At 51.5% G+C, this 12,423-nt stretch overlaps 1 protein-coding gene across 1 annotated transcript in view; it reads left to right on the plus strand.

The window, feature by feature from the left end:
- Nucleotides 1-3,915, plus strand: part of LOC129705898 (protein FAM180A-like) — a 12,927-nt gene extending 9,012 nt beyond the window's left edge. Inside the window, exon 3 of the mRNA XM_055649799.1 lies at nucleotides 3,491-3,915. Coding sequence (XP_055505774.1) covers nucleotides 3,491-3,826 — 336 coding nt within the window. The 3' untranslated portion in view covers nucleotides 3,827-3,915. The remainder of the gene's footprint in view (nucleotides 1-3,490) is intronic.
- Nucleotides 3,916-12,423: the final 8,508 nt, after the last annotated feature.

Raw genomic sequence — 12,423 nt, forward strand, 5'->3', positions numbered from 1 at the left:
TGCAAACATCAGCACAATGACATACCGACACACCCACAGACACACATTTGCTCATCAATGCATGGCACACATAAACCCATGGGCAATGGATACACAAGACTCACACGGGTTCCCACAGACACACAAGCTACAGACTAATGCCCACAGGTACACACAAACACAAGGACAGGCTGACAAACAAACATGGAGCGACAAAGGGAAGAAACTTGCTTACATCAGGAATGTACACGGCCACACAGACCTGGGTACACACTCAGAGGCTATCACAACCACAGGCATAAAATAATAGTCACAAAAAGCTGGAGTTACTCAGCGGGAGAGAAGGAATGGGTGACGTTTTGGGTTGAGACCCTTCTTCCGACTGAAAGTCAGGGGAAAGGGAAATGAGAGATATAGACGATGATGTAGAGACATATAAAACAATGAATGACAGTTATGCAAAAAAGTAATGATGATAAAGAATACAGGCCATTGTTATTTGTTTGTTGGGTGACAAAGAGAAGCTGGTACGACTTGGGTGGGGGAGGAATGGTGAGAGAGGGAATGCTGGAGTTACTAGAAGTTACAGAAATCAATATTCATACCACTGCTGCCCTAAACATGAGCTGCTGGTCCTCCTATTTGCATTTAGCCTCACTCTGGCAATGGAGGAGATCCAGGACAGAAAGGTCTGTGTGGGAATGGGAATGAGAATTAAAATGTTTAGCAACCGGGAGACCAGGCGGACTGAGCGAAGGTGTTCAGCGGAACGATTGCCCAGTCTGCGTTTGGTCTCGCCGAGGTATAAGAGTCCACATCTTGAACAACAGATACAGTAGATGAGGTTGGAGGAGGTGCAAGTGAACCTCTGCCTAACCTGAAAGGACTGTTGGGGTCCCTGGATTGTCGAAGGAGGAGGTATAGGGGCAGGTGTTACATCTTCTGCGGTTGCAGGGGAAGGTACCTGGGGAGGGGGTGATTTGGGTTGGATGGGATGAGTTAACCAGTGAGTTGTGGAAGGAACGGTCTCTGCGGAAGGCGGAAAGGGGTGGAAATGGGTAGATGTGACTAATGGTGGGATCCCGTTGGAGGTGGCGAAAATGTCGGAGGATTATGTGTCCTATGCAACGGCTGATGGGGTGAAAGGTAAGGACTAGGGGAACTCTGTCTCTGTTGTGACTAGGGTAGGTGGAGCAAGGGCGGAGCTGCAGGGTACCGAGGAGACAGGAGTCAGGGCCTCATCTGTGATGGTAGAGGGGAACCCTTGTTCCCTAAAGGATGAGGATGTCCTAGTATAGAACATCTCATCATGGGCGCAGATGCGGCGTAGACGGAAGAATTGGGAGTAGGGGATAGAGTCCTTCCAGGAAGCAGAGTGGGAAGAAGTGTAGTGAAGATAGTTGTGGGAGTCAGTGGGTAATAAATGTCAGTCGATAGACTATCTCCTGTGATGGAGACGGTGAGATCAAGAAAGGGGAGGGAGGTGTCAGAGATGGTCCAAGTAAATTTGAGTGCAAGTTGGAAATTGGTGATGAAGTTAATGAAGTCCACGAGTTCTGTATGGGTGCAGGAGGTAGACCCAATGTAGTTGTCAATGGAATTGAGATAGAGCCAGTGTACGCCTGGAACAGGGATTGTTCAACCTAGCCTACAAAGTGGCAGTCATAGTTGGGGTCCATAGCTGGGTGCCCATAGCTGTGCCTTTGATTTGGAGAAAGGAGAATTTGTTGAGGGTGAGGACCAGCTCCGCAAGGCGGAGGAGAGTGTTGTAGAGGGAAATTGGCTGGTTCTGAGGTCAAGGAAGAAACAAAGGGCTTTAAGACCTTCCTGGTGGGGGATGGAGGAGAATATTGGTTACATCCAGACTTGAATCAGCTGATACACATGCTCACAAAAACACACGCATGTATGCTGCAGATACACATGTGCACATATGCACATAATTACAGATAGAAGTACACACACATGCTCCAATACACAAGCACATGTTCACAGATCAAAACACACATCCATACACTCAGAGACCCACACACATGCTGACACTCATTTCCACTCACACTTTGCACAGGCTCAAAGACAATATACACATGACAAATACATTCATGTTCACACCCCTAGTCACTGGATCACAGATGCATACAATCACAGACATACAGGCTCACCACACACACAAAAATACATGCCCACTCTCAGATACTCGCACATTGTGTATGTCAGTAATTTGCAGGACGTCCCATTCTATTAAACAAAGTAAAGATAGACACAAAATGCTGGAGTAACTCAGCGGGACAGGCAGCATCTCTGGGAAGAAGGAATTTGTGACGTTTCAGTCGAGACCCTTCTTCAGATGGCATGTTGGCCTTCATAACAGGAGGAGTTGACTATAGGGGAAAAGAGGTCCTTCTGCAGTTGTACAGGGCCCTAGTGTGACCACACCAGGAGTATTGTGTGCAGTTTTGGTCTCCCAATTTGAGGGAGGACATTCTTGCTATTGAGGGAGTGCAGCGTAGGATCACCAGGTTAATTCCCGGGATGGCGGGACTGTCATAGGCTGAGAGAATGGAACGGTTGGGCTTCTGGAATTTAGAAGGATGAGAGGGTATCTTATTAAAACATATAAGATTATTAAGGGTTTGGACATGCTAGAGGCAGGAAACACATTCCCTATGTTGGGGAGTCCAGAACCAGGGGCCACAGTTTAAAAATAAGGGGTAAGCCATTTAGAACGGAGATGGAGGAAAAACTTTTTCACACAGAGAGTTGTGAATCTGTGGAATTCTCTGCCTCAGAGGGCGGTGGAGGCTGGTTCTCTGGATGCTTTCAAGAAAGAGCCATACAGAGCTCTTAAAGATAGCGGAGTCAAGGGATATGGGGAGAAGGCAGGAACAGGGTATGGATTGTGGATGAGCAGCCATGATCACATTGAATGGCGGTACTGGCTCAAGGGGCCGAATGGCCTACTCCTGCACCTATTGTATATTGTCTATTGACTGAGTTACTCCACAATTTTGAGTCTATCTTCGGTGTAAACCAGCATCTGCAGTTCTCTCTTGCACTATTAAACAAATGATCAGTAATGTTCGAAACGGAGTTTTTGGATAGTGCACTATTAATCAAGTTATGCACAAAATGCTGGAATAACTCGGTGGGACAGGCAGCATCTCTGGAGAGAAGGAATGGGTGACGTTTCTGGTCGAGACCCTTCTTCAGATTCTCACTCAGCTATAAGACAGTGCACTCCATTTTACTGAAAATATGTGTTTGCTATTTTAACCGACAATCAATCTCTCAGAAGAACGGAAAGGACGATATTTTATTAAGTAAGATAGATTTTTTCTGGCATTGAAGCACTGACTGTGACCTAGGCTGACTGCACACCGTGTACTGAATACATCCATCATACCATCACACATGCACACATACATGATGGATTGCATTTAACAAGGTGCACAGAATGAGTGATATCCAGAAGCCGCCCATCACTGTGTAGTCTCTGTCTGTGTCTCCTCAGTTCCTGTCGGGGGGGTTGGCGATCGGACAGAACCACACTGTGACTCTGGAGGATGAAGAGTTAGCTTCGACTCGCCCCGCCAAGGTCTTCCACAGGATAGTGAACGGGCGTGTTCCCAAAACTCGCCACGCCATTGCCAACACCCTCGCCAACGTGCCGATTCAGGGAGACACACTGGAAATGGATAACTTCGAGCAGCTGCTGTTGGCGTCCGTCTACGCTGCCCACTGGGGCCGGCGCGGCGACCCCGAGCACCGGCGGCTTTGGGGCGGTCTCTTCTGCCAGCTGGTGGGCGCTGTAACCCACGACCTGACCCGGCAAGTCGTGAGGTGTTAGACTCTCACCTGCTGCTCTCTGCCCTTCCCACTCCATCCTCACACTCCTCCACCCCCTTCCCCTCCAATCACCCTCCCCTTCCCCTCCCCTCCACCAACCCACACCCCTCCCCTCCAACCCCCCCTCTCCCTCCCCCTCCTTCCACCCCTCCCCTCCATCCCCCTCCCCCTCCACCCCCCTCCCCTCCATCCCTCCACTCCCCTCCAACCCCCTCCCCTCCCCCCCCCAACCTCCCCTTCCCCTCCACCACCCTCCCCTCCCCCTCCCCCCCCCTCCCCCCCCTCCAACCCCTCCCCTCCATCCCCTCCTCTCCCTCCAACCCTCCCCTCTCCAACCCTCCCCCCCCACCCTCCCCTCCCAACCCCCCTCCAACCCCCCCTCCCCCCCCCCCCCTCCCCCTCCCCCCCCCTCCCCTCTCCCCCTACCCCCCCCCCCCCCCCTCACTCCCCTCCACCTCCCCCCCCTCCCCTTCCAATGTCCGCACCTCTAACCCAGTTATTCAAGTGTAGGAGCGACGCGGGAATTGAGGAATGGGGTCGCTGAAAGTCTTCAGTAAGCCGGGCTGATAGTGTGTCGTGTGACAGGGTTCATGTCTCGTTTAAGGAGTGTGTATTATGTCTGGGAGCTGATATCGGTGTGGGTATTGGTATATACTGAGATGCAGTGGAAAAACTTAGCTTGCTCTCCAGTCAAATTATCCTGTACGAATACATCGAGGTAGTGAAAAGGAGAAAGAAAACATAACGAGCTGGGGAGAAGGTGCGGGGGGAAGAAGCCTGGCAAATGATATTTGAATAAGGTGAGACTTTCAGCGATCCCATTCTCTCACTTCATCAGAGGTTATTGGAGAGTACAGGAGCCGAGGCAACTGGGCATTCACCCGCGTACAGCCTTGTGCTCTCTCCCCCCTCTGCACTAGACTGCTTCCATCTCCGCCGCGGCTGCCTTGCCTGCCTGCCCGCCAATGTGCCAGCACTATATCGCTGCAGGGCATGTGAGTGGCGCCCAGCCAGCCTCCCCCTGCGCCTCTCCCCCTCCCGCTGAATTCGCTGCAGCCGCTCGTACAAATCAGGTTGCATGTTGCCTGGTAACTGGTTGCTTCCATTGTTTAGTCGAGGCCTCACACTCCTCGTAAATCTGTTTGTTATGCACACCTAATGTAACGACAAAGGTCACCAAGCCTTTGGTCTGGATTCAATCTTCCTTCACTCCTTACACACACACTGTAAAACACTTTCTGACTTTTATATCAACAACTTTGGAACTACTTCACCAACTATAAACCACTCCGGGTCATTCCTCGGTCAGGAACGGTTCTGTGTAAATATACGTTATTTCTCTTTCAAGCCAAGACATTCCACAGTTCCCCCACCAGCATAATTTAACACAGTCTCTCGATATAACGTGCCTGGCATAAAGGGGTGCCAGTGGGGGCACTGGGGCTGAGGGCCAAGTGAGAGAGGGGCTGCTGGGGTAATGGGAATGAGGGTGAATGAAGGAGTGAATGGGGTAATAAGGGTGAGGGGCAGCTGCGTAATGGGAGTGAGGGGCAAGGGAGGGATTGCTGATATAACGGTAGGAACAATGCAAGAATAGTGGGAGTGAGGGTGAGTGAGGGACTACGGGGTAATGGGAGTGAGGGTGAGTGAGGGACTACGGGGTAATGGGAGAGAGGGGCAAGGGAGGGGCTGCCAGTAGAGTCAATGGGAGTGAGGGGGAAGTAGGGACTTTCAGAGGGGTAACGGAAAATGGGGACTAAAAGTTGCAAAACAACATTTACATTTAGTTGAATGTTTTAATATTTCCAAAAAATACCAAGTACTGGACTAACCGACTCATGGAGGGGGCAGTGACGGTAATACAGGTATTGGCAAATCCTGATTGTGATGGTCCATCTGGGGAGAGCCCAGGCACATGACAATGGGACTGACCAAAGGCTTTGACAAGGACGGGTTGTGGAGCTGCTCTCAACGTGCCGAAGGTCTGGGGTCACTTGGGTTGAAGCACTGTGAGTGAGTCACAAATAAAATGTGTAGTTGGGATGTGAGTGCAGATTAAGTGTCTGCAGGGGGAGGTCTGGACTGCAGGAGGCTGCAGAGGTGGGAGTATGTGCACATAGACTCTGTATATCTCTGTGTCTCATATCTCTGTGTCTCACTCTCCCTTGACTCTCAGTCTGTAGAGGTATCTCCACCCAAAATGTCACCCATCCCTTCTCTCCCGCTATCTTTGGTGTAAACCAGCATCTGCAGTTCCTTCATACATAAAACAATACAGCACAAGCACAGGCCCTTCGGTCCACAATGTCTGTGCGGAATCAACTCTTATCTGCCTGCACATAATCCGTACCCTTCCATTCTCTGCATATCCATGCAGATGTGCAGTAAACGATTACACCCGTCTTTGGAGCACTGCAGTTCAGCAGTTTCGATGGGATATAGAGGGAAGAGACTCCACAGAGTAGGATAGTGGATCTTTTGAATTAATTAATTTTTGGGAATTAAATCTCCCAATATTCCCAACCGTGGAATGTCTTCACTTAAAGCAGTCAGATCACGAAATGTTCATTGAGATAGAAGGAATAAAGTGGAGGGCGCCAGTACCTCAGTACCCGGGAATGTCAGCCACAGGGGGGCGATACCTGCCCGTTCTCTGGTAATGTGAGAGCTCACAGCCGAGGTCCCGCTGCTGCCATCTGCTGGCCAGGGCTGCGGGCGGTAGGGAATGTGTGTAGAAAAGGGTAAGAAGCGGAAAGACGCTCCAGGCAGAATTCCCCCAGCTCTGGACATCACTGGTTAATAATACGGGCTCACACATTTAACACCGAGATCAGACGCTGCAGAGGGCGATGAGGCAGGGGGAGACTTAATATGCAGGGGGTGAGAAGTTATAACCAAGATAGACACAAAAACCTGGAGTAACTCAGGGGGTCAGGCAGCATCTCCGGAGAAAAGGAATAGGTGATGTTTTGGGTCGAGACTCTTCTTCAGATGTATCACCGGCTCCTGGGAACGTGGAGGCGCTATGATCTTGCTGAATAGCGGGGAGGTGGTACTGAGGTCAATATAAGTTCTTCCCCCGCACAATTAAAGCACGGAATAATCTTCACCCTACCATAGTTACCCAACCAGATGCAACTAAATTTAAGGTAGCTCTTTCTTCCCAAAACCCCTTCCTGGCTTAAGTCCTCCCTCCACCACCTCCAGTTTAAAATCCATTGGAATATTTTGGAGGACCAAGAAATCCTGGTGTGACTGAATGGTAGGACAGGCCTGATGGGCCGAATGCCAGCTCCAGTGGGATCAGACGCAGGGGACACCGAGGACGCGGGGGCGACGCGCGGACTGGGCGGCCGGGGTGAGGGAAGCGGAGCCGGTGGAGTGAGGGGGGTGGGGTTGTTGCAGGTCGATGTAAACGCCTCCTTTTCTCGGGGAACTGGGTGCTGGGTCGCCGTGCTGCCGGGAGCGGAGAGGAGGACCGGGGAGATTGGCAGCCGGGGAAGGGGTGAGGTGCTCCGGCCGTCCGAGGGGCACGGAGTAGCAGATTCTCCAGCGGCACCGAGACCTGGTGCAGGACGGGCCAGGACCATTACCCGGGACCCTCTCCCAGGACACTCGGCCGGGCCTTTAAACCGGGATCCTCTCCCGGGATCGTTCAACTTGGACAGACACAAAATTCTCAGCGGGACCGGCAGCAACTCTGGAGCGAAGGAATTGGTGATGTTTCGGGTTTCGACTCCAGCATTTTGCGTCCATTTTTCTGTGTAAACCGGCATTTGCAGGTGTAAACTTTATTCAATTTAAAAATACAGTTTGTGCCCAGACTCTGCGGTCCTTCCCTTCCGATGTTGCTGACGATGCTGCATTAAAACAAATGAAAATCAAAAACTTAACCGCGGGTGCTGGAAATTGAAAGTGAACAGAGAAAGTGCGGAAACACGCAACAGGTCAGGCAGTATCTGTGTAAAGAGAGTCGAGTTTATTGTCGTGCACGAGTACGTGAGGTACAGATACAATGAAAATCCTGCACGTGGAATCACACAACACAAAACAAATTCTGCAAGACCGTGAAAAGAAAAAGACAGCAAGACAGCAAGACAGTTCATGTTTCAGGTCTATGTCCTTAAAGAGTTTGTTTTTTTAACATTCTCAGCCTTATCTGCTTGTTGTTGCTTTTGGAAGTTGCTCAGCTCTTTCCATAATCTGACACGGCGGGTGCCTTATATCTACCTGTGACACGCCGTGCTGGAGTAACTCAGCCGGACAGCCAGCATCTCTGGAGAGGGATGGCTGGCGTTTCAAAGAAGGCTTTCGACCCGAAATGTCACCCATTCCCTCTCTCCAGAACTACTGCCTGTCCCGCTGAGCGACTCCAGCATTTTGTGTCTATCTTCGGTGTAAACCGGCATCTGCAGTTCCTCCCTACACATCTTGCCTGTGTTTATTGGGCCGTGCGTCAGAATGTTGCATTCTCCTTCCATCTACACTCATTCTCAGTGGCTCCTGTCAGTCAGCGCCGCTCTTCAAGAGGCGTGGAGTGAAGACAAATGTAGGTCCCTTACGGTCAGAAACAGGTGAATTTATAATGGTAGACAAGGAAATGACAGACCAGTTAAACAAGTACTTTGGTTCTGTCTTCACTAAGGAAGACACAAACAATCTCCCAGAAATACTAGGGGACCGTGGATCTAGCGTGAGGGAGGAACTGAAGGGAATCCACATTAATCAGGAAATTGTGTTGGGTAGACTGTTGGGACTGAAGGCAGATAAATCCCCAGGGCCTGAAGGTCTGCATCCCAGAGTACTCAAGGAGGTGGCCCTGGAAATGGTGGATGCATTGGTGATCATGCTACCTGCCCCGCTGAGTTACGTCCGTATTTTGTGTGTACCTTTGGGAGATTATAGCTGGTGTATTCGTAATCTTCCTGCTTCCTCCTTATAAAGCCATTCAAGCCTGGGATCCACCATAGAGAGACAAAGTCCTGCACATGCTGCTTTACACCAAAGGACACTAACTCAGTGGGTCAAGCAGCGCCTCTGAGTAATATGGATAGGCGCCGCTTCGGCTTGGGACCCTTCTTCAGATTGATTGTAGGGGGGCGAAGAGAAAGCTGGGAGAGTCGACAAGTAGGTTAAAGCGTGGCGAGGTGGACACAGGCGTGGGGTGGGGTGGGGTGGGTGGGGGGTGATGGACATATGGTTTGAACAAAGGCCAGATATTAAAGCAAGAAGGTGTGACAGAAGGTTTGAACAGTTGGAAATCGTGGAGGTAAAGCTGGGGCACAGGGGGGCGTTGGTCCATCGAGGCCAACCGGATCTGCCAGTTGTTAAGCATCCCCTTCCCATACTGACTTTTCTGCCCTGGGCCACAGTGAGACCGCACGCAAACTGGATGAAGGACGCCTCAACGCCCCCACCTACGCGTACCTATTTCTCCCCTCCCCCGCTCCCACATTCCTTCCTCTGGTGCCACAATCCGCAACTCTTCAACCCTCTAGTCTCACACTTGCTTAAATCCCTGGCCTTTGTCCACCTATCAGCCTATCCCCGCCCCATCCCCGCTTGGTCAACCTGCACGCTTTGTCCAGCCTCCCGTCCCTTCCAGCTTCCTCCACCCCCCTCCCCACCCCCCATATACTGGTCGAAAGAACGGTCCCGACCCAAAACGCCACCTATCGATAAAGCTCCATTAGATGCTGCTAGACCCACTGAGTCCCTCCAGCACGTTGTGCCCTAGAGTCTCCCATCTTCGGTGGTCATCACTTGGGTCATCTGTGATGTTACTCCTATCCACTCTAGGGGGTCCCTCATTCCCAGCGGGGTTCGGTGTCTCAGCGCAGATCAATGTGTCGCCGGGGAGCCGAGTGGAAGGGGGGCCCGTGATCGGCTCACCGCGTCCTCTGGCAGCCGGCAGGTGGTAGCTTGCCAAAGATGGGTGAAGAAAGGCGAAGCTAAGAGCTTGGGCGGTGCGATGAAAGTGGCGATCGGCGTGGGACGCTGTAATCGGGGAGGGGACGGCGCCTCCAAATCCTCATCACCGCGACTATTCTGCGATGTTTCACCGCTAATTCCGTACGCTTGGGAGAGGATTGCGTGGATCGGGCCCCGTCAGTGGCGCCTCTCCCGCGGTGGTCAGAGCGAGGGGTGGTGCTCCTGACACCAAGGATCACCTCCCCTGTCTCCGTGGCCCCGGGTGACGATGGATGTCCCTTCCCTTCGCCAGAAACTGTCGTGTGATCTAACCGCTCCATTCCCCCTGCCTTCTCGGACCGGTACTGAAAACACTTCCGCATCCTCAAGATCAGACTTGTTCGGGCACCACAATCTGCAACTCTTCAACCCTTTAGTCTCGCACCTGCTTGCTTTAGTCTTTAACGGGCCACTCGGCCCTTCCATCCCGCTCTACCATTTCATTAGATCGTAGCTGATCCAATCTGACCTTCAGCGATCCTCCCCCCTCTCCCCTCCTCCACCTTGTGACCAAGTGTCTAACACTCTAATCCTAAAATATATTCAATGAGTGTGAACTGTGAGGAAGATGCTATGAGAATGCAGGGTGACTTGGACAGGTTGGGGGAGTGGGCACATCGTGGCAGATGAAGTTTAATGCGGATAAATGTGAGGTTATCCACTTTGGTAGCAAAAACAGGAGGCAGATTACTATCTAAATGACGTCAAGTTGGGAAAAGGGGAAGTACAACGGGATCTGGGGGTCCTTGTACATCAATCTATGAAAGTAAGCATGCAGGTACAACAGGCAGTGAAGAAAGCGAATGGCATGTTGGTCTTTATAACAAGAGGGATCGAATATAGGAGCAAAGAGGTCCTTCTGCAGTTGTACAGAGCCCTAGTGAGACCACACCTGGAATATTGTGTGCAGTTTTGGTCCCCTAATTTGAGGAAGGACATTCTTGCTATTGAGGAAGTGCAGCGTATGTTTACAAGATTAATTTCGGGGATGGTGGGACTGTCATATGCTGAGAGAATGAAACAGCTGGGTTTGTACACTCTGGAGTTTAGAAGGATGAGAGGAGATTTTAATTGAAACATATAAGATTATTAAGGGTTTGGACACGCTAGAGGCAGGAAACAATCATTATTTTTTTGGTGTTGCTCCACCTCCAAAAATTGGGGGATAATACAGGTCACTCCTTAACTCAATGTGGGGGGATATATTCCCCATCAACCCCCCCCCCCCCCCCTCTCTCTCTCTCTCGGGGCCCACCCTCCCTCCCGCTCGGCGGCTAATCACAGCGCTTCGTTCACTGCCCCATATCTCGACTGTGAACCTCACTGTGATTGAACGGCCGTTGAGCGGAGGGGAGGGTGGGTTTTGGGGGGGCAGTCGGTTTCCGCCACGGCTGGTCGTGGTTTTGCCGCGCTCCCTGTGCGCTTGTTCAGAGAGTCTGGATGTCGGAGGTCCTCGGTGGAAGAGAGAAATACGCCTGCGGGTCGGATAATTTCGGGTTATAAAGCATGTCTCACCAAAATAGTGTATGGGCTGTAGCCCCCCCCCCCCCCCCCCCCCCCGGCCCACGGCACAGCTCCAATGCGAGCACGTTTCTTAAATATGGGGACCAGAACCGTGCGCAAAGCTTCGCCTGATCTTTCGCCAGCGCCTCAAAGCTCCATCACTACTTCCCTACTTCGATATTCCATACTTATTGCAACAAGGCCAGCAACCCCCTGACGTTCAGAATCACCCGCGTTAACACTTTAGTTCCATGTCTGGGACCTCTGCATCTTATGGTGCCTCCACACTTTGCACTGTTACCCATTGAAGTAATAATTTCCATTTGCGCCCTTCCTTACAAGGCGCGGGTTCCCCCCAATATTGCCGCCTTTCCTCGTAGCTACATGGATAATCCCAGTCATTAGTGTATCTTTGACGCTCAATGGTTTCGCGGGTGGATGGACCAAGCGGTGGGTCTGGCCCTGTGGGGGAAAACTAACGTGTACCGTGGGGCAGCTGTTGGCCCAGATCCTGCACCTTCTGCCGCTCAGCCTTGGCCTTCCCCCGGCGATACTGATGCTGCACTAGTCTGCCACCATTGCCTCCATCATCTTTCCCATTGATGAGGGATAATCTGAATCTTTTTCACAGGGTAAGGGAGTCTAGAACTAGAGGGCATAAGTTTAAAGTAAGAAGCGAGACATTTAAACATTTGAGGAATAAAGGTTTCATGTGTCATGGGTGATGTTAAGAATGGAACTGATGACCATTTAGTCACCAGCTAAGCTGGCTGTTTCTGATTTTGCACCTCTGCGCGTGTTTAGCACTAACGAATCAAAGACCGGCGTGTATTGCCGCCGGCACGTTGGGCCAGAGCAGGTAGGATAGCCGGTATCTCCTCGGCGAGGGCCGTGGAAGGCACCATAGCAGAGTTCCACCACCAGCTAAGCAGGTGATTCTGCACTAGCTGCTGCATTCAAAATAGCGACGGGTAGATGTATGTTTATTCAAGTATCCCGCAGTCAGTTCACGCTGCTGCTGCTCACAGCTTCACGCCGGGCTCCATCCCGACCTCCGCTGCTGTTTGTGTGAAGTTTTCACGTTCTCCCCATGGCCGTATTTCCCCGCCCCGCCCCGCCGTTGCT

The sequence above is a fragment of the Leucoraja erinacea genome, chromosome 18, assembly GCF_028641065.1.
Source record: "Leucoraja erinacea ecotype New England chromosome 18, Leri_hhj_1, whole genome shotgun sequence".
NCBI classification, from domain to species: Eukaryota; Metazoa; Chordata; class Chondrichthyes; order Rajiformes; family Rajidae; genus Leucoraja; species Leucoraja erinaceus.